Source organism: Schistocerca piceifrons, chromosome 8 (assembly GCF_021461385.2).
Source record: "Schistocerca piceifrons isolate TAMUIC-IGC-003096 chromosome 8, iqSchPice1.1, whole genome shotgun sequence".
Classification (NCBI taxonomy): domain Eukaryota; kingdom Metazoa; phylum Arthropoda; class Insecta; order Orthoptera; family Acrididae; genus Schistocerca; species Schistocerca piceifrons.
Window position 1 is genome coordinate 132,416,027 of NC_060145.1, and position 23,817 is coordinate 132,439,843.

The 23,817-nt window shown below is 37.7% G+C and overlaps 1 protein-coding gene across 2 annotated transcripts in view; it reads left to right on the forward strand.

Annotated features, from left to right (window-relative positions):
- The first annotated feature begins 3,595 nt into the window (after positions 1-3,595).
- The window catches only part of LOC124711360 (lachesin), a 30,906-nt gene continuing 10,684 nt past the window's right edge, over positions 3,596-23,817 (forward strand). For both annotated transcript variants that reach the window (XR_007005464.1, XM_047241398.1), the window contains exons 1-4: positions 3,596-3,827; positions 7,851-8,092; positions 11,208-11,464; positions 23,252-23,515. Coding sequence is in view for 1 of the 2 variants with exons in the window: in XM_047241398.1 (XP_047097354.1) it covers positions 3,782-3,827; positions 7,851-8,092; positions 11,208-11,464; positions 23,252-23,515 (809 nt within the window). In the remaining variant the exon portion in view is untranslated. The remainder of the gene's footprint in view (positions 3,828-7,850; positions 8,093-11,207; positions 11,465-23,251; positions 23,516-23,817) is intronic.

The following is a 23,817-nucleotide window of genomic DNA, read 5'->3' on the forward strand; positions in this document are numbered from 1 at the left end:
GTAAAATAAAACTGGCTGAAAATCTCAAAAGTGCTTAAATGTCATGTCTGTTATGACAAAATACTTTACACACACAGAGTTTGCCTGTGTTGCGACATTCCATTTCTTGTAATCCCACCTGTGAGTCTACTGCAGTTAGCACTGTTTGAAAAGAGTTTAATGTTTCCTTGTTAATGATCCTTTTTGTGAATACATAATTAGAATGCTAGGAAACAGCTGGTTGATTATTAGTTCTCTTTGTATAAAGTCCCATGACTAGTGCTCTGTTGACAGACGTCATTGGGTCAACTAAAAGTCATCTCATAGTCCCATGTATTTAGATTTGGGATAACAGTGTCAAGGCAGGCATCACTTCTGGTTGGTAAATGACATGCTACAAATAGTCCATAAATTGTTAATAGATTCATAAATTTTCTTCCTTAGAACTCTCCTTGCAAAAGTGTACATTGAAATGAACACCCAGTGCAATTTCTGATTTCAAGTGCATAAAATAGCAGCCAAGATTCTATTTAGATGAGAAAATTTTCAAAGTTGCCATCTGGAGAATGGTATACTAGACAACAATTATTATAATAAGATTTAATAAGTCCGAAGCAGCCAACTCAAAATCTAGGTCCACACAGTAGCTTTTTAAATCAATTTCTTTAACACTAGATTTTCTGTTGGTATATTTAGATACATCACCGAAGGAAGCAGGTGTTCTGCACCATGCACTTATTGAATTTAGGCATTCAATTCAGTTATACTACCCTGCTTCTTGTGCTGATAACCAATGTTTACATACACAGTAACATTTGCTTCACTTCTATAAAAAGTGATAACACATTAAGTTTAGTTCTAAGATACAGGCATTATGGGAGTAACTTTCTGAGCACTATGTGACCCGTTTACAATTAATTCTTCTTTCTGTTTGTCACAGAAAAAATTATTTCACAGGAATATTGGCGACACTATGGAATAAAAAAAACGATACATCACAATATTTTTGGGCCATGTAGCATTATCCATTACATTATATCTAAGATCAGGGTAAACACTTTCAAGATTTTCACCCCTTTTTTTTTTTTTGTTGCTGGAAGCTAAAGACGTTTTCTAGAGTTGTACAAATTATGACTCTGTTCAGGTCTAGCCATGATCTTTTTTCACCATACAGCATTCCTTATGCAGGTTTTCAACAGGGCTGGAACTATACTATGGCTACTTAAAAGCCGCTTTTCGTCGTCCAAAATATTAAAAATACTTCATATTCCCCGGTTTGGTCCCCCTACATGTGAATGCGAAGTAAAACGAGGTAGCAGACTTATGAGCAGTATAGCCTTGTGTTAACCTTTTAACCACATTTATTTTCCATATTTTACGCACATTTCGTTATAACAACTAAGATCCACAGAAAGAAAGGGGAAAAAAACCTGACACTAATCGGCAGAATATTTCGGCGAATCTGTACGTACATATATCAATTACGTAAATTTCAGTATGGGCCTACTGTGGAAATTTTACACTATTCTGTTTATTGAACATGAAGGACTAAATCATAAGATGGAAATTACTTCATGCTTAACTAATTCCTTCAGTATTCACGTGTGCAACTCAGTGATCTCCATACTGACGCAACTGCACTGCATGAAAACCGTCCTCGCAGCAAAGTGTTTACTGAAGGGACAGTCACGTGACTTCCGGCAGCCAAACGTCAAAACAGCCAAGTGCGTACTGTCGGGAGACACTCCCGCAGGACGTTCAGGGAAGCGTCAATCCACCGTTGTTCTTCCCTCGGACTGATTTGGTTGTTCGCCTTCGACCATAGATGCTAATAGACTGGGCAAGCAGTGCAGCGGCTATACATCTGGCGTGGCTGCAACATAGAATCACGTGACTGTTGGCAGAACGTCGGCGGAAGTTCGAGGCAGCATTCTGATTCCTGATTTCACTTCCAGTATTTCTCAGTGGATTTCCTGCTAGCTTCACCGCATTAAATGTAGCTTATGTAAACACAGCTAGAAGTGATAAATTATTGCGTAACCACTGTACAAATTTAGTTTTACAGCCATTACTTCACAATGAACTTTGTGAACTGCTGAAACACTTTCGATGTTCGGCAATATATTCGCCGCGAATATTTTAGTGTTACCAATTATGAGATGCATTCTCTACTAACAATACGCGTTATGCACTGCATAAAATGTAAATATTGCGTGTGTGTGTTTTAGTGCCTTGGTTGCAGAAAGTGTTATAGACTTCATAAATCGGCATAAACAACGAAACCTGTAACGTAAACACACGTGTTCACATCGAATGTAACGAACTCAATTGTGTCGTTCACTCACAAAACGTAAAGCAGTTTCATTTGAAAGCTCGTTTTTGGTTTAAGCAGTTTGTTTCGTAGGTGTATCAAATAAGATATCTACAAAATCAGTGCTTACTTACATGAATACTTGTTCCACAGATCATGAATACGATACTTCGCAATGATGTGTCAGTTTAATAAAAGGTAGACCTATCATTACATGACAATTCTTCCATTCACTTATTTATAGCTAAAAAATCGTCTACTGAGTAGGAGCTGTCATTCATAGATTCTTTTAGTTTGATTTTAAATGCTGGTTGGCTATCTGTCAGGCTTTTAATGCTTTTTGGTAAATGACCAAAGATTTTTGTAGCAGCATATTATTTATCCCATACATTACAGCTTATTATCTGGAAACTAACATAGGCCATACAACTACCTTTTTGCAAATGGTATTCAGTATCTGTTTCTGATATTCGTGTGTTTTGTAACTGGGAAATACAAAATAAAACTAAACACTGATGAGAAATCAAACCCCTAACTTGTTTTTGCAAATTGTTCTTTAAAATAATACCAGCATAATTCACCCCTTTTTGTACCAAAGTCAGATTTAATCTAGGATAGTAAAAATCATCCTTTCTTCTTATGTAGTAGCAATGCACATTGCCATTGCTTTTGGAGCGGGAAGGGTTATTGGTAATAAATATCTCTCTCCCTCTCTCTCTCACACAATATATATATATATATATATATATATATATATATATATATATATATATATAATCTTCTTCAAAGTGCTTCGAACAGATGTGTGTGTGCGCAGTACGCTTGAAATCTTTTCGTTTCACTGCCTTTATCCACATCTGCCTGCGCCCTTCATCCTTTGGAAACCTATACGAAAGAGAAAAAGCAGGTTTGTAGCCTACCATTTCAAGAAATATATACGATTGCAATGTGCGCCTGGAAACACACACAGCACTTTAATTTACGTAACTGTGGCGTTCCGGGTAAGGATATGATACACACAATAGCTTATCAGTATTCAAGAAATGCCGCTAAATTAAACTAATAATACTTACACGTGAAATTTAATGTTACTTCCCTTCACAAAACGCTCGGTACAACCATAAGCACAACAGGATACCACCATTGTTTTGCCAATAGTCACGTGGTATAGCAGTAGAGATGTTGGTGCCACGAAATATACGTCATGACCAGTCTACCAATATCTATGGTCGAAGTTGTTCGCTGACATTATCTTTGATCGATCTAATATCTTTGATTTTGTCTGAATTATTCAGTACTAACATCTCTGCAACTGGGTGTGTTTGGTTTCCGCCATTTGTCAAGGAAGTGTTTACTTTTGTTTTGTTGCAAAACCATAGCAACTGTTAGGAAAATTGGCGGTGTAGGTGTGGGAAGCGGTTGGTTGTTGGCTAGGTCTGTTGGTGTTGACTGACTGCGTAAGAAATTTAATTTTCGATTTTGACTATTAAAATGGATTTACGGCTGTATACGATTTTCGTCGGTTTCTTCTCTGTTGGTAAGTTTAGTCTTTATTTCTAGTTAACGCAACCTCTTATAAATAATTAGCTGTGACAGTCAACGAAAACAAATTTCGCAGGTTTAGGATACAATATAATATTTTCATGCACCTGGAGTTTTTTAGTTTTTATAGCTTTCGTGCCCATGTATGATTTTTTGTACTTTGAACTGGACACCAGCACATGCAAATTTTTATGTATAAGAATTCCTAGGGCCACATTTTACATAACTATTTGTATTAGTACACTTTTTGCGACGAAGAATTTAGGCAAATAGTTGCAGACAATACTGTGATTACCAACATATCTAATTTTTTTTTCGTCTAGTGGCGCATGGTTATAAATTTCGAATATTGTTTGCTGTGTGATAACAGAATCAACTGTCATTTACACTATTAGCAATTGATATCATGAGCGCCTAACCACATATTTTCCCTTCTCCAAGGTACGACACTGGGTAAAATTAGATACTAGTACGTGAACAATCATAGGAAATACTGAAGCGTCCGATCCCACCCGTCTGCTTTGACCCATGACGTCACAAATATGGCGGAAACAAAAACAAACACACACACTTTCCACAAGAAGCCTAATGACACTACCGGGACAAATGCGGGAAATGGGGTGTTTTGGGTGGGGGCAAACTAAATATAAACAAATTTAGACGCCTTGCGTAGCTACAACGTGTTAGTGAAGACAGCCATGCGTGAATACCCACCCACCTCCCCAGGGGTCGTAACCCCTGCAACCCATAGAAGATAAAGATGCTTCAGTGGCTGATTAGTGTTTTTTTGTCTTTAAAAAAAAAAAAAAAAAACTCACGGGATAGAACGAACAGATCAGAAAAGTAAATAAAATAAGATAAAACAGAACTGGAGACAGCCACACTCAAACCAAACTCCGCGCCGTCATGACGTCACACACGACAACACCCTTACGTCACAGGTCAAAGCCGACACGTGGGATCGGACGCTTCTGTCGACCCCAATCATATCGGAAACAACAATGATATCAAGGTAATGGTAAGTTTATCTAATGTTAGGTACCAAATTAAACTTTAATCAACACATTTTCCAACTTTGAAAGCCATCGTATATCAACGTACAGATAATTTTAAAGCCGGGGGAGTCACAGCTATGGTACTTATACATAATTGATTGACAAGTCATACAGTAGAACAGTGTTTCAATAGAAGTATTAAAACTATTATAGCTAATAAAAACTGAATGAAAAGTCCAATAGTCTGCTTGAGTCGATTAGAGACTCACACAATTTGTCTGCAAATTTTAAGTTACATCTTCCATTAATGCTATGATACAGGGAGCCACAGAGTGACAGTTGGCATAGCCAGCCAAAGTTCTAAGACCACTTCATTCGATAAAATCTGTGTCAATAATGAGTGTCTAGTCTGCGAACTTCTGGACGCTAATCACTGCACACACTCCAACAGCACACAGGACGCCTCGTAACTTTCATCGTCAGCTGCTATGATCATTATTGTTATGTTTGTGACAATGACTCATACGCATGTCAGCTTTTGGACTCAATATTTTTCTGGATAGCGTTTACGAGGGGCATTGTTTGATGCTTGGCATAGACCTAAAGAGCATACGTTAATTGGTAAAGTGATGACAGTCCATGATTTTAGCAGATTGGACATCATCAGTTTTGTATCACACCGACGTAGGCAAAAGGAGTGACATATTAATTAACAGAGAGGTAGCTAGTCAAAGAACTGTTATTGCAGATATTACAATTGCAAACGGGTGAAAATTTTTGAAGGAAATAATAACTACGTACAGACCATGCTGAATCAGACAAAACTCATCATAAATGCCTTTACGAGGAAGTGTTAAGAAGTAGTAAAAATTCAGAATAGAAAACGATAAATTTAAAGGGAAGAAAGGGGTTGACTAGACATCATATTTCAACATATGTGTTAGGAAGCACAACAGCTGACAGCACAAACAAAATTGTTCAAGATACCAATATAAACATTCTGATAATTCACAAGAAGAACTGAAACATTCTTAATTATGCTTACTGGAAGTAATGCAAGATGAGGCATAGAGAACTATTTGAGGCCTGGAGATGGTGCTATGTCAAAGAAATGGCTGTAGCTGAGGAGTTGTGACACACAAAGTAAAATGCAGAATTATTTGCAGAATGCTTACAACAAAAAAAGTTCTTGAAAACTGGAACAATGTTGAAAGGGTTTACTTCATAAGAAAGGAGACAGATAATATGTAAATAATAATAATAAAAACCCTATTGGCCTTTTCTCCACAGTTACTCACAGAAAACATCAGAAAGTAGTGAATGAGTCATTTGCAAGCCCTGGCTTGAGTGTTAAATTCAAATGGTGGCAGGGTTGTTTGGGTGGGGAGGGTGAGGTTTCATAAATGAGATTGTTTTCTATTAATTGAGGTGTGTATTTGTATTGTTTCTGTGTTTTTAAAGTGGTTTGTGAATTGTGTAATTGTATTACTGTTGTTTGGTCTCTTTTTGTGTGTTATCTATGTGTCTCAATCCCACATTCATGGGGAAGTTGGCATCTAATACATTTGATTCTTGGTTTTGTTGAACTTACTTTTGTTTTGTAAGTTTTAGTCTCTGTGTATTGGTATTAGTGTTTTAAGTTGTGCACTATAGATTAGATGATGTTGTCAGTACCACATTTTGTTAGTTTTCACGATTGTTTCACCATGTGTATTGATGTTGCTTCATGGCTTTTTGTGGTATGGCCTAGGATTTTTGTAGTGGTGTGGGTCTTTCTAGGTGAGATATATAGCTCAACTGATGTTTCAATACCAATTACCATTTGGTTGCTTGTATTGTGCATTTTTTGCTTTTTTGAATTATCGTTTGCTCTTGTTTCTATCGTGGCATGTATATTTTACTATTAATGTGATTTTGCAATTGTTATCCTAGATATTTGTTCTTGCTCAAAACCCCTATTTTCCTTCAGTAGTCCCATTAGCTTCAATATTTATTAATAAGATTTTGTGTGATTCTGTACTTGATGTCTATGTGATTGTACCATAGAAACATTTAAATTTAAGGTTATTGGTCTCCATTTTGAAATAATATTTGTGCTGCATCTTGAGAGTTGGTATGACATTGGTCAGAGCTGACAGGTGATTTTGAACGATATGGTTTGTTCACTAGCAGCGTATGGATATAATCAGTGACTTCTATTAAAGATTAGCTTTACTGTGGGGCTACATAGTCACTTAAAACATCCCTCAAATGTAGAAAATTTTTAATTCTGATCTTAATTTACTTTCCTCTTCCTATGTCTTGACACACAGGTCTACTGACAGTCCATGTAGGATTCCAATGTAACTCATATCTTCTTGGTTAAATTTCTTTTTACTAATTCTGTACAGGAAAAGAGGAACATTAGGACTAACATCCCATCAACAGTAATGTTATTAGAACTTGTGCATAAACTCTGATTGAGGAAGGACGAGGAACGAAGTCGGCAATCACCTTTCAAAGAAAACATCTGAGCATCCACCTTAAGCAATTTAGGAAAATCATGTAGACATTAAATCTGTTTGGCTGGATTGGGATTTTTGAGCCAGTGTTATCCCTGGGACATTGTGCTAACTATTCTACATGGGAGGCATTACAGTTATCAGTTTTGTAGCCGTCACTCTGTTAGTGTGCTAATCTCTAAATTTGGGTCTTCTAGTCTACACACATTTGTGTACATGTGGGGAAGTTTCTGTGAGTGTTATAACATTTTTGAATAATGGTGTGCGTTGTGGAGAAATTCGTGGCCTTATTTGAGCAGCTCTTTTCTACATTGTAAACATTTCTTTAAAGGAGGATTAGTTTTGCCCCATAATGCTATTTTATAAGGTTACAAGGGACTGGAAGTACAAATATGTGACATTCTGTAGTGCATACTGTAGAAATGGCTCTCACTGCAGAATGAACTCAATTGAATTCTTGAGAAAGATAAGTATTCTCCAGGACATTCAATTTAATTAATGTTAATTGTTTTGTTTAAACAGTTTATGCTCAGCGGACACCTACAATATCATACATATCACAAGAACAAATCAAAGATATTGGTGGCACTGTGGAACTTGAATGCTCAGTGCAGTATGCCCAGGACTATCCTGTGCTATGGATGAAAGTGGATCGTAATAGGCAAGTTGATCCCTTACCTATATCAACTGGAAGTTCGTTGATTATTCGTGACAGCCGATTTGCTTTGAGGTATGATACAGCAAGTTCGACATACACCTTACAGGTAAGTACACAAAGAATGTGTATCACATACAATATGGAGATTATTACTATTATTTTTGTTAAAAATATTGCCTTCAGATACTAATGCACTGCATAGTGTGGATAACTGCTGGCGTTCTTGGCTTCACAATTACTCTATCCTCCAGATAAACTTTAGAAACAAGTACACCATGTACAGAAATGACAATAAGATGTTAAATATAAGGAAAATGTATTGTGACTGTAATCTGCTTAACCCAGATAGTCCTGAATTATTATTATTATTATTATTTTTTTTCAGAGTTTATTTATATCTTATCTACATTCATTCACAAGGTTGTAAGGAAGAAAGTAAAAACAATTTTGAGTATTTATTTTTATTTAGTATTTCCAAAAATGGCGTCCTTTCAGAAGGATGTAAGGACAATAAGGGAATACGTTTTTGAAGTATATGACATTTCACAATTAACTTGTTTTGGTTTTTATACTTTCAAATAAACATAAATAAATTTGAATTATGGGCTAAAACAGCTAATAAATACAAAAAAAAAAAACAAAGAAAATAACCTATAAACTTATTTTATGCACTAGTAGGATAAGACAAAAAGCAACAAACATGAAGTGATTCGTCACATTTTACACACATAGTAGTAGTTTTTTTGTGGCAACTTCGACATTTCAGCTGCTTCTTCTTTTTTGTTATCTTGTCTGTTGGTAGTTCAGCAACATAATGTTCTCTTCCATCAAATCTAGAATCTAAGTTTTGCCCTCTTACTAGGATGTCCTCTTCTGGTAGTGACTCTTTTGTTACTTTTAAGAATTGCAGTGACAATTTGATTACGAAACGTGAGATGATCTATGGGTTCTTCGTTGTGCTTGTGAAGATCCCAGGCATTTTGCTCTGCAATGTCTATAAAATGTGCAGTGATCGGGAAATACCACTTTTTCCCTCTTATAGAGCATCTAGATAGGGATACATTTCGGTCAGCTCGATCTATGACTCCCATATGAGTATTGTAGGAGTGTAATAAGTTAGATTGAGGCAGGCTAATCCTTTTCTTTGTTCCCTGGAAAATCTTGCTACAGAGCGGAGCCAAATAATATATCCACCACTTGTGCCTCCACACCAAAATTTGAACTTCTGAACAATCACCTAGTCTATTTCTCTTGGCTGTGTACTGATTTGTGTAAGTGACCATCATTTGAAGCACTTCGTTATCAAAAAACTGTTGGAAATATTCAAAAGTGTTCACCCTCTCTTCATTGCAACTGTGAACATTAGAGGCCATACAGGTGTTGGATTAACTATTACACCACTTTTCCAGTTATATTTCTTGAGTTTTAGAACTTTATTCTTCGATAGCCTTGCTGGTTCGTTTATGGTTGTTGTTACTGTTGCCGTTTGTGTACTGCTGGAGGGTCCTGGAACATTATCAGAGGTACAGGATTGTTTCCTTGTTGCATTCACAGCATTACCATTGGTAGAAGTGGTCAAATCACAAAGCGCAGTAGCATTGAACTGACTTGCGGGTAATTTATCTACACTTAGATTTTCTTCAGCACCCGAATCTTAATCTGTTATGTCATCAGTTGAATTTAGAGGAGGGTGTAATGTTACATTCGCACCAGTATTAGGTATTTCCTCATCTTTTGGTTCTAATATGTCCAAAAGTTCCATCAGTGTACATCGTTTTCTGTGAATACAAAATGACAACATATTACCCTGACGTCCTTCTGGAAGGACGGTTGAAAACATTATTGAATTACAACTGACGAAAACTTTCAATCTTAATATGAACCCCTAGATAATATAGGTTAATTCTTTAAGATGTTATATGACAAGTTTCAGAATTATTGACGCAATATGAAAGAAAATGTACATACCCATCGATGACAAAGTCAGTCAGTTCATCCATGGTAAAATCGGCCCTATTTTCAAGACACTGTTTCTCACTCACTATGAACGACAGCGTCAAACTGACTGTCGCAGCGCGCAACTGACTCTGCCTACTTCATATAACAATGCGTCACAGTCCATTGCATCAGTGCATTATTCGCAAAAATTAAATAACTTCAACAGTGAGTGATGTCGTCCTTCCAGAAGGACGTCAGGGTTATCTGGGTTAATGTTTGAGTTGCTTTATCCTTTCTGTAAATTCAGGCAGTACTGATGATGTTAAGGAATGATAGGTTTAAGGAGATAAAATATGCACTTTTTAAAACCTGACTGCTGTCCACATTTGTGTTCCATAAAGAAGAATTTTTTTTTTTTTAATGTGTGCTACTATATGGTTAACTTGATTCATAGTGCATGGTTCGGTTGCAGGTTACCTATCAGCTTCCAGGAGCAACAAAAAATTGATTTTAAATATTTCACGTAAAAAATTAAGGTGCTGTTGTAAATTACTTATTTAGAGGTATAATCTTACGTTGGAGGTCAACTCAGTAAGACAAGTGTTACACTTATGGGCTTTGTACATAACTTGAGGCTGCATAACTCAGTGCACCAGTTACCTAGGCTATATTCATCCAGTATTTGAGAATGAGAGCACTTAGCAATTTTAAATAAATTTTATACATAATTTCAAACCTCTACAAAACTTTTTTTCTGGCATTGTCCTTCCCAGAAGACATGAAAGGGAGAAGGGTTTATCGCTTGCTGCATTTACACTGTTCGTGCAATAAAACATCAGCATTTGGGATGATGATGCAATTTAATACTAAATTTACTTACAGCACATTTTTCAGACATTAACCACGTATACCACTTAATGCACATGCAAAATTATATCATTGTATGATATGCAGGAGGTGTGACACCATAAGCATCGAGATAAGGGAGAAAATCAGCTTTTGCTTGAAACAGAGCACAAGTTGCCCAAACTATACTTGTTGGTGTTTTGACAGTGAGAGCACTTAGTGACTTCCAGCAAACTTAAACATGGTTTCAAACCATTTCTAAACTTTTTCTCAGTTACATGCTCAATGTCAAATATTCCATACATTAACTTATCTGTAAAATATTTAGCTGTATAAAACAAATTTTCTTTTCACTAGTTTTTTAGTAGTGCATGCCACAAATTGGCACAGTTACAGGAAATGAAAATGAGCAGTTTGTAATTGTGCATGATTTTCAGATAAAGGACATTCAAGAGACTGATGCTGGTTTTTACCAGTGCCAAGTGATCATTGGTTTGAACAACAAAATAACAGCAGAAGTAGATCTTCAAGTCCGCCGTCCGCCTGTAATTTCAGACAACTCTACGCGCTCATTAGTTGTAAGTGAGGGACAGGCTGTAAGACTTGAGTGTTATGCTGGAGGCTATCCTGCACCCCGTGTTTCTTGGCGTCGTGAGAATAATGCTATCCTTCCTACTGGAGGTTCTATATATAGGTAAGAGAAACTGAAATTTCTGGTATTATTGTTATGTTCTACATATTTTTTGACAATACTCATATGTCAACCACGTATTTCAAGAACACATGGGGAAAGGAACAGTAGTGAGTACAGAAACTAGATATGATGAGATGTAGATCAAATGTGACAAAACCTGGTTTTAAAAGTATCATTGTACAATATGTGCAGTGACACACATGTACTATAGTTTGGTTGGCACCGACTGTTGTCCTTATATTACACGTGCAGGATGTCAGTAAACTTTTTTATTGCCTCGCTTACTGGATAAAAGTAAAACTGTGTCTCACAAAGTTATTTCTTCTTGTAATGTCATGACTCAGAGGTAATAACTGATACATTATAGGCTTGGTCAAAAAGTAATTGAAGATTGCATCGAAGTGTGGAAAAAACTGTTGGCTGCTGACGAAGGGACAGAACTGTGGTGGAACTGCTTCCTTTGAAAGGTGCTAGAAGCAATGAGAGTTTGTGTGGAAGGATGCATAAACTATTTGATCTGTTTGGTGTTTGTGTTTTGATGCAACACTTTCGGGTCTAAACTTTTTGGTCATGGTCCCAGTTACACACATTATTGCATCATAATCACACTCATGTCCATATCCAAAGGCAGAGTCATCAGTGAAATTCAACACTCAGCATTGAAATCACATTTATTATGAACATCAGAGCAGACCTGACCAGGACAGAGTGTGCAGCTATTTATAGAAACATCAAATATTCCAGAGTATACAAGCATAAGATATTTCAAGAACCTTCTAGAAAAGATAAATACTAAGTAACAAATAATTGCTGGTGGTCAGGTTTGAAATGGTGAAACACTGCATGCTGCCAGCAACACCAACAACTACGCCACACTGCACACTACATACCTTGTGGCATTGCTCCTCTCCTATAGAAACAGCAGTCTGCCTTCAGAAGTTCTCATTGGAATTGATTATAGCACCCTGGGTCTAGATCTCGTCAGTGGTCCTCTGTATAGTGACGCTGTCATGTGAATGTGTTCTGGTCGTGTTGTTACATTCTCTTCACTATGGTGAGCATTAAAGGTAATACCTCCCATCGTTGACGTGTGCCTCTGGCTGTAGTAGATCTTCATCCAGAAGACGTGAACAGTGACTCTGCTCTTTTGTCTTCCTGATGAACAGTCATATTCCTTGACTTCATATGCGTGTGTCCAACAAGCAAAGAATGATATGATATGGCCCAAGTTGCACTTTAGAAATTTTTCTGACAGTCCTACTTTCTGCACAGGTGTAAAAATCTGAATCAGGTCTCCTGGGCTATATCTCACTGCCCAGTGTGTGGTGTTTTAGCATTCTTTTTTTCTTATGGGTGCCCAGGATCCATATGCACTCATCTTCGCATAGGACCAATCCTCTCATGTGTAGTTTCTTGTTCTGGCAAGAGGGCCATTTTTGTGCAATGTCCAGCTTGTTGCCTAAAATTTTAAGGTGACAGTTTTAAAGTATTGTCAGGGTGGCTGGCTCACCTGTGTTTTTGAAGTGATCAGCCAGCCACATATTCCTGTGAATCTATTTATTTTTCCTCTTGTCTTACTTGTGTTTTAGTTGACAGTTTTAGAACATCTGACCATTCTTAACGTTGCCATATGTGTTAGCTAGTGTGATTGTGGAGGTGATCATAGATGAGATTGGGAAAGAGTGTGTGATTGCTTTTTATTCTCTTTATCACATTTTCTAAGTTTAAGCCACATTAGTTTCTACTAATGTTTGTATGTCCAGTTGAAATGGGAGTAGTGTACCCATCATTGTTTCTGCCTCACGACCTTGGGGCAAAAAGAACAGTGTGAAGCTTAAATAGTGCCTTGATTTGCTGTGTTACATTTGAATGTCATGGTGAGCAGTTATTGCATCCTAATCTGTCTGTTCAGCATCAATATACACCAAAGGCATGTCTGCCAGTGTCTTATTAAAGCATTATTGTGTGGTGCCATTTGTCTATGGATGGTAGGCAGTTGTCATCCGGTTGATGTTGCAATATTAAAATTACCTCCAAACATAGTCTTGACTGGGAAAACTTCCATGCTCAGAGACCATTGCACAAGATCTTCTGTGCTTCAGAATGATCTCTTGCAAGGAGCTTCACACACTCTGTGGCCTCTTTAGATGGCACAGCTTTGGTGACAGACTATCATCCACCGATTCCATTTGTTGAATTCGGGAGCATCCCCAAGAGGTTGATTTGAACTCCCTGAAATAGTGCTGCTGCAAGTTAGTTTGGTAATTGGGGCACATAGTTCTGTCATCGGCTTTCCTTATGTAGTGTCTAACAGACCTGACCTTCTTCCGACTGTGTCTAAAGTCTTCATGCATCCCAGGTGACCAGATGTTATAGCATCATGGAAATATAGGGTGTACATGAAGTCTGGGAACATTTTCAATTATTTATTGCACAAGAACTAAACATTGGACAGATGTCGTACATATTGCATTTTGAAGGGAAACTCTGAAAGTTTCTTTTACAAACATTTGATATGCAAACCATGAGTGACCTGGCAGACGTCAATACGGTAATCGAATTCTTGCCATACCCGACCCAGCATGGCATCATCGACTGTGGCAATCATTTTCCGTAGTTCTCTCCCGGAACTGTGCAACATCATGTGGTTGAAGCCGTACATACACCAGATCTTTAATGTGTCCTCTCAGAAAAAAGTCACGTGGAGTGAGATCTGGTGACCGGGGAGTCCATTTCATGAAACAGCTGTCCCCTTCTGTAGCATGGCCAATCCATCGATGCGGCAGCTCTGTGTTTAGGTACCCATGAACTTCGATGAAAATGGGATGGGGTGTCATTGGAGCCATTTCGAGTTCATGGGATGCATGACACACCGATTTCTTTTGACTCCTTATGAATGTGTCTCATACGCGCTCCACATTCACTTCACTCACACTGAGACGTCCGCTTCTCTTTGCCGGGCACAAGCAACCCGTCATAGCAAATTTGTTGTGCCAGTGGTAAATGGCCTTCCTTGTTGATGGCTTCTTACTGTACTTGGTTCTAAACATCTGTTGGACAGCTGAAGCATACTTGTTTTTGTCAAACTCCAACACACAGAAAGCTTGCTCCGCACCTGAACTCGCTATGTTTGCGACTAGCGCTAACTATCAGCAAATTACCAAACTACACTGTGGTGGTATAAACTTTCCGGATTTCTCTTCAAAAGACATATGTGTGATATCTGTACAATGTTTGGTTCTTGCGCAATAAACAATTGAAAGTGTTCCCGGACTTTATGTACATCCTGTACTTAAGAGTAGCTGGCTGTGGATGAACTGGGATGACAAGCAACCACTATGCCCCATTTGATTGTAGTTTCTCTTGTACAATGCTTCATTTATTAAATGGAATTTTCCTTTGCTGGCTCATGCTGCTTCATGGTTGTCTGGTTTTCAGTAGTGCTGGATCTTCCTTGTGTTCAGCAGCAAAATCATTCAGTGCAGTGATGACTGCGATTTCATCCACACTGCTGTGCTCTGCCAAAGGATTCTTTGAAATGCTGTTGACATCCTTGTATTTGCATCCAGTTTTGTATATCACTGTGAGGTCATAAACTTGAAGCCTTAGTGCCCGTCTTACCAGTCAACCTGATGGATTTTTCAGGCTAGCGTAGAAAATGATGGTCCATCAGAACGGTGACTGGTTTGCCTAATAAATATAGTCAGAACTTGCCAATAGCTCAAAACATGTGCAAGGCATTCTTTACTATGGCGGGGTACAGTGGAGCCAGGAATGGATGCCCAGTAGCCATCCAATGTTTTGTTGTCAAAACATCATTGTTAAAACACCCATTTATTGTTTGTCAACTACAACAATTATGATGATACTTGGAGAAGTCAGTGCACCCACAGCATAAACTGTACATGGACTGTGAGGAGGCACAGCCGTCACCGGCCAGCCTGACAGGTTGCAGTGTTGTGCAGCCGGCGGGTGATGATGCCAGACTGGAACAAAGGTGACATGGCTCATGGCAGCAACAGTGTTTGCCCACATGAGCAGAGGTAGGCAGTAAGAAGTTTGCCTGCAAAGGCAATGGTGGCCAAAGGACTACACAGCTCCAGGCTTGAATGGTAGACCTCCAGAGTAGAATGCTGGCAGCAGGTGAGGTAGGGCCGAGGGTGACCCACTGTTTGGAGGGCACTAAGTCCACAGCGTTGGACTCGGCATGAACAACAGGGCCACAGCTAGCAACAGCAGCAAGGGTGGCTGATAAACTGTGATACCTCTGACTAGAAGTAAGTATTATTTATATGGGATTGGGCCATTGTTCTCTCTCTCTCTCTCTCTCTCTCTCTCTCTCTCTCTCTCTCTCTCTCTCTCACCGGTTTCTGTCACATAACCATAACCATAACCAGGACCATGGCTCAGACGTGAAGCAATCAGGTTACCAATGCTACAGTGGCTCTTCTTTTCCACTGCATCGTTGATGTCATGACTCTGGTTCCTATGCTATGTGGTAACTGCTCGGCCCAGCATTAGCTGTGGAAAGTTTCTCAATACTGTGGAAGTAATAGCTACCACATTTTCAGTGTCTTCCTGAATTTGCAACAGCCAGCTTTGGTGTAAAGTTCTGTCTCAGAATTGTTGTTATACAGTGTTAGGTGTGGAGAATATGTTAGCCTCCTTAAGGACAAGGAAAGATCTTTCTTGCACCTCATTCCAAGAAAATTGCTCCGCAGTAGTTGTTGCATGTGGCTTGTTACAGAAAACATTTATGGATTGCTGCTAGCATGAGCACATTCCGAGAAATACAGGTTGCTTTTGGCAGGATGTATTTCTCGTTTGCTTCTTTGAGCACAGTCACTTTTGTATCACAGAGTATGTGGTATTCTTTAAATGATGACAATAGGCATTCAACATTACAGAAAGGGAAGCCCACGAATCAACTAATTCACAGACATGTTGACTATTGACGATGACATTAGTGAGATTTCCTTACATCTTGGTTACTGTCATTAATGGATTTGCATATGAGCTGTCTTCACCTCCATGGGTGGTCGTCTCACTCAGTTTTCCTGAAGTAGGTGGCTAGATGGGTGGCTGGTACGTCTGTACAGAGACTGGGAACTGCTACAGTGTGGGAGTGAACTTGTCCAGGGTGCGGCAATGGGCTTCATCCCACAGGTTGACTATAATCGTCCGCAGTTGGCTGGCGTGAATAAAACTGTTGTGATGGTTGATGTACAAGGGTGTAGTAGTCACTGAAAACTCGCCTTCTTCCTCTGGAGTAGTTTACGACACATCTGGGTTGTCCACAGTGAAGACGCACTGGTGTGGTGTTCTCTGCCCTCCAAATACCTCTTCTTCTATGGGGCATCATACGTTGTGTGAGAGTTGGTTGTACCTGTGTTTGTTGGGTGCTAGGTTGTTGTTTGATAGTAGTGTCATCCAAGTTGGTATAGTCCATTCTTTCTGGCCTTTCATCTGATGGCAGAGGTAGGTGCATAAGATCGATGCACCTCTTCAGCATTCTCTGTTACCTTCTGATGTGCTGGGTCAAACACTGATGAATGCCTGATGTTCAACGGACTTAATGCCGGCTTGGAATCCATTGCTCCACTGAAAATATGCACTGCCCTGCCCATATAGATGATGGCTTTTACATTGCCTAATTGGAGTCACACTGGTGTAGATTTTGATAAGTACCCAACTTCTCCACGAGACTGTCATATCATGACCACATTCATGTCCAAATTTGAAAGCAGGGTTGTCAGTGGAATGATGTAAAACCCTTAGCACTGAAATCACATTTATTATGAACAGTGACTGACAGCCAGAACAGAACAAAACTCCTGGACGGAAAGTGCAGCTATTTTTAGAAACATCGAATATTACAGAAAGGTAATATTTAGATAAACATTGAATATTCCAGAATGCTGATATTTAGACAAACATTTAATATTCCAGGATATACAGACATAAGATATTTCAAGAACCTTCCAGAAATAGTGAGTGCTAAACAACTGATAATTGCTGGTGGTTGGGTTTCAGCTGGTGGTGGTTGGGTTTCAACTGGCGACTTGCAGCTCCCCAGTCAGTGATGCTAACCACTATGCATCATAGCTTACAACAATATTGTTAGTACATTGTAGTTTTGAAACAGTTGTCAAGCTGAGATGTCTAAACCCAAACTGATTGTAAACTCCCTAATTATCTGCGTTACCTCTTCATTACCCTTTCTTTCATCCAGCTTCTCCTAATTTGCTCATGAAGAAAATTGTTGTTTGATGGACAGGTTCTGGCTTTATCAAGATTTTCTGATGTCTAGTTTTTCACAAAGTACAGACATATTATGTCTTCCAGTATTATCTGTTACCCTTGTATCTATACATTTTTCTCAGGATAATGTAATGTACTCTTATCTGCATTATAAAATCCCATTCAATTAATGTGGCATATGAAATGATCAAACCAGGAACTTACACTTAAATTTTGTTACCTACATGTACTGCTCCTTGCATACTTAAATGTGTTTGTACTGAACCCATTTACTTACTGCTCTGCTGATAATCCTTATTAATCATAGAGAAGGTGCATTATTTAATGTTAACATTAGCAACACATGGTGTATTATGTACCCATTGATGATAAGTGGCTATTTGTTGGTACTGTTTTATCATTTATTGCAATGCAGTGTTAAATCTTACAGTGATTATACATAACACTTAAGCTTGTGCTTAACAATAGTTTCATATATGTTATAAATGCCAATTTGTTACATTGGAATAACTTACTTGCAAAATAATTGTCTTCGATCTCGGGTGAATGCACACTGCATTTCATACAGAGTATGTTTAAAAATGACTTATGCAAACAAAATCATTTTAAGAACTACATTGTATTGTTGTGGAGCTAACTTGTCTTTCCTTGAATTCCACATCTGGCTTTTTTCTTCATTAACTGCTCTTGTATATGTGTCGCTTGAGCTTTGCAATAATGCAGATACATGCTAACATCATTCTTTAGAAAAACTCGACGTGGATGTTTCTCATTATTTTAAACACCATCTGTGTATTCTTATTAGCTTATATTAACTATATTCGGTAGTGCATAACATATAGCCTCTGTCCATCTTGTCATTTGCATCACTGAATATTTATTGGACATTTTGTGAAACAGTATCAACCCCCTTCCCCTCCCCTTCCCTGTTGTTTTATTGTAATCGGGTATAATGTGAAGCATATTAGTTCACTCATCTTCGTAGTACATTGTGAAAATTAGTACATCACATTTTTTACGTCCAAGTGCATATGATACCATAGTATCTTTCTGGTATCCGAAAACTGCTGAACCGATTTCTCTAAATGATTTTGTTTCACAGTGGAGAGAGCACCAGCAGATAACTAATACACCAGTTGTCTATTGTTACATTTCTATTTGTGCCTTTTATCAGCTTGGTTATTCTACACACAATATCAAATGGCTTATTAGAAGCACAAAATGGTCGTTTGGGCAGTTTGCCACAATAAGCTTCCAACAAACCAGTGTAAAATCACATCACACAGAGCAAATATTTTGATGCCATATTTAGCTGGTTTGTTGGGACTTTATTGTATGAAGCTGGAATGACCTCTGAATGTTTCTGTGTGCTCATTAATAGTAACAAATTCCCCAGGATTGTAACTGTTCATGCAGTTTTTCACAAATGCCTCCAGAGAGTTCCTAATACCTGTCAACCCATGTTTTACATCTCATATCCCAGTTTCTTTGTCATCAAATCTAATAGACCTGAGAAGTAATAAAAATCTCTTATAACTCTTGCAGAATCTCAAAACAACCATTCCAGTTCTATCATTTGACCAAAGTTCTAATTGTGTGGTTTCCACCTTTGAGGCCAGCCAAATGAAGAACACACAATACTGCAAATTTGATGAATTTCTATCACACAGGAAAGGGATTATAAATGTGTGGGGATTTTAATGTATATTTCTTGAAGGAATCGGACAGGAAGAGTAATCTAGAGGTGCTTTTAGCCACTTACAATTTGGTTTCAGTCATAATTTTCCTACTAGAGTTGTTCAAGACAGCAGTACCCTTAGAGATAACGTATTCACTAAACAAGAAGAAGTTAAGAAGACACACATCTATCCAGCTGTAAACAGATTGTCAGATATGATACACAGTTAATCACACTATATAACTTAGCTCCATGTACTGTACACTAAAAAACTGTGAGGCTCATTAATGACAAAACTAATGAAGATTTTAGAGAAAGCTTAAAAAAGGTAGACTACGGTGAATTTTAGAAATCTAATGCTAACTCTAAGTTCAATGTATTTTTTTAATCCATTTGAATCAAATTTTTGTAAGTAATTTTCATAAAAAGATAATTAAATGTAATAACGGTGAAATATTAAAGAAACCTTGGATCACTGCAGGTTCAGAGTTTCTCCACAACAAAAAAATGGCTTGTACAAAACAGCCAGAAATACTTTCTTATTACAAACCCTACTGTAACATATTGAGAAAAGATGTAAAAAATCCAAGAATATGTACATCTTGTCTGAAATTGACACGTCATATAACAAAATAAAATCAATGTGGAATTTTGTTAAAAGAGAGACAGGGGAAAGAAGCCACACTATTTCTGTTACAGAGAATGGGAACATTGTGAAACACAGTTCAAGTGTAGAATATTTTCCAATAATTACTTTTTACACATGGGTGACAAAATTGGTGCACAAAGCTCAGCAGACAAAGCACAAAAGGACACTGAAAACAGAGGACATTTAGTGAAAAAAAAGTTAGTCTCATATCTCCATATGATATATGAAGGTCATTCTGACCCTAAAAAGGAAAAGTTCATAGAGGATGGATAATATCTCCAATAAGACAGTAAAAAGTTATGACATTACAATACGTACTATTTTTAGTCACTTACATAATGCGTGACAGACTCAGTGTGTTTTCCCAGAAAGGTTGATCAGCTATTTACACATTTATGGAGTACATAATAAATGCTTTAAATGATAAAATATTACCATTTGGTATCTTCTGTGATGTATCAAATGCATCTGATTGTGGCAATCATAACATACTAAATTTCTACGGAATATGTAGTTGAATGACAGATTTAGTTCTTATTTAACAAAGATAATGCACAAAGCTACCATAGGCAGCTCAAGCAACACAAAGGGAATGACAATTCATCTGTATGGAGAGTACCAAAGGGTTCAATCATTGCAGTTCTTGCTTTATGTCATTGATCTACCATTTTATTTGACTCAGGAAACAGAACTAGTCCTGTCTGCAGGTGACACAAGTATTGCGATGCCAAGCAAAGAAAACACAGAAAACAGTAAATGATGTTTCTGTTAAAATTATAGAGTGGTGTTTGCAATTTGGCGGTGGGAGGACACAGTTCACCCAGTTTTGTACTATCAAAGCTATTGCACCTCCTATTAACCTAGTATACCAACAGGTAATAATAAACAGGGTAGAAAATTCTAAGTTCTTAGGTGCGTATACCGATAATAACTTAAACTGGGAAAACCATATAGTAGAGCTACTTCTGGCATAAGAATGATTGCCAACTTTGGCGATACAGAAAAGGTCAGGTATTTTGCGTATTTTCATTCACAGATGTCTTATGGAATAATGTTCTGGGTAACTCTTCACTTGGGCAAAAAGTATTCATTGCACAAAAGAAAGTACATAGAATTGTGTGTGGTGTTCACACACATACATCTTGCAGGTATTACTTCCAGCAGCTGGGAATATTAAACCACAGCCTCACAGTACATTTATTAACTTTCAAAATTTGTTATCAACACTAAACCCAACTTTGAGAGCAACAGTGATATTCTCAAGTACAACACAACAAGAATAAATGATCTGAATTATGCTTTAATGAATACAACTTTGGTACAGAAAGGGGTGAAATTGCAGCTATAAAACTCTCTGACAATCCACTTGTGGAAATAAAATGTCTGACAGACAGCAGAAATGTTTTTAAATGTAGATTAAAACTGTTTCTCTTAGATAATTCCTTCTACGATACCATACAGGAATTCTATCTTTTTTAAAAAACTGTAAACGGTAAGTGGAATGCAGAATGGCAAGTCATTCAAATGCAGAAACAGACAATGCCAAAATTAATCTGGTACTGATTACTAAGTACTGGCATGAGATACATCAATGCTCTTTAAGAGTCAAGACCAGTGAAACATGCATAATGTTCATCCGTGGCTGCTACAAAAAACACTTTTACACTGGCTTGTTGGCATTCCTATTATGCAACTACAATAAGAAGAGAATGCAAACCACAGCACAATTAACTGTACAAACAGATATGATGCTAGAAATATATTACTACATCTACTCAATACAGGCTGCTCTCTGATAACTTCTACTCAGATGCCAAATTAAATTAAATAAGTTTAATGAATCAAAGAAACTTTGGTTAATCCTAGAGTTGGCACACTGGCATATTTTATACATCACAGTCACCCTCTGCCCTCTAATGGAAAAATGACATGCCTTACAGGTATCTCACTGTTCACACCTTTCTAGTCATTGTTTAGCTTATTTTTAATTGTGTCAAAGTGATTGCAGCATCAATGGGTCAAGGGCAACAATTTGTAATTTTCAAATTACCCTGTGGAGACCCATATACTATAACAATCACAAATCTTACCTCTCCCATTAGTACTCACAGGCACATGCTTCTACCTCCTGATCTATACAGAATTTACTTATTTCCACATTTTTGTATTTAGATTCTGCTGCTCCTTTGTCCATGTTGGATGTACATGAATATGCAGCTAAGGTTCATGATGCTGTATATCACTCAAAAGACTGTTTTCTCCTCTGTTGGTGTATCTTAGTAATTCAAGCACTGATGTGCAGTTGGAGAGAATAATGATTGGATCATCCAGATGACTCTTGGTGTATGGAAGTGCTCATTGTATGACAATAATCTCTGCTGTCATTGTTATTTCCTTAGGCAGTATGCATTTCTTATGCTGTGACAACTGCTGACAATATAAGCATAATCACATCCGTCTTTATTCTTCAAAGATTACCTCTTTGCCTTTCTACAGTTGGAGGGGTGCTGAATCATTTGTGTGTTTCTTAGTCAGACTGCATGTCTAATACAGCTTCTGGTTCTAAAATATTGGATTGCTAACTTGAGACATAGTGATAAAGTTATTTTTATATGTAAGCTAGTTATCGCATGTTCCACAAGAGGAGTAGTATTTTTGTTGAGGCAGTATCCGTATGTGGAACAGAAGCGAACTAAGCTATGAATATCTGGCACTATCTGATCTTGTACATGCTGCAACCATTTTAGCAAAAATTTGCATTTAAGTATTTGCAGCGTAGGTGTAAAAGTGGCTCATTTACCTCAGTTAAGACTAGTTCCTAGCAGCTTGAAGTCAATAGAAACCAAATTATTTACCCCATGCATATGTTTATGACCTATGAAAGCATGGTGATGTCTTACCGTAATAGAGTTAACTGAAAGCTTTTATTAATAGAGATAAATCACCTTGGTATTAAAAGATGGTATTTATTCTTCACCACTATATTTCTTAACTACATGAATGATGCCACTTTCTTGTACATTAGTCTAAAATTGTATTATCACTGTAATCAATTACATCTGTTCTCTATGTCTGCTGTCATAAATTAAAAGAAATTTAACATATTTTGTACAATGTTTCAGGTCAACTGTGAAGTTGTCAGTAGTTACTATTAGCAAATATTTTCAGAAATAATTCCTCTGTATAATTTCTGTTACAGAGGGAATGTCTTGAAGATTTCCAGGATTGGGAAAGAAGATAGAGGTACTTATTATTGTGTGGCAGAAAATGGCGTTGGCAAAGGAGCACGGCGCAACATAGCTGTTGAAGTGGAGTTTCCACCTGTGATAACAGTACCAAGACCTCGTCTTGGGCAGGCTTTGCAGTATGACATGGACTTGGAATGCCATGTTGAGGCTTACCCACCCCCTGCCATTACATGGTTGAAAGATGAAACTGTCCTTTCGAACAACCAGCATTACAGGTTCGTACAGTTCACGTCATCTACTGTGTGTATTTGTTTGTTTTACAGTCTGGTGATCTTGTAACAGCAAAACTGCAAACCAAGTTCTCTATGATTGTGTCCAGTGTGCCAGTGTATGATTTCCTCATGCACAACCAGTGCTCATTTACTGAGTATGTCACTGACTTTGCCCTCACTTGTCACTTCAGTGCATGTGCAGACTATGGTAGCCGAAGAAAAGAAAATCTCTAAATAAACTTTTAATCAAATAAATACCAAGCCACTCTATACTTATGAGAAGCCACCCAATCTTTACGAGACAT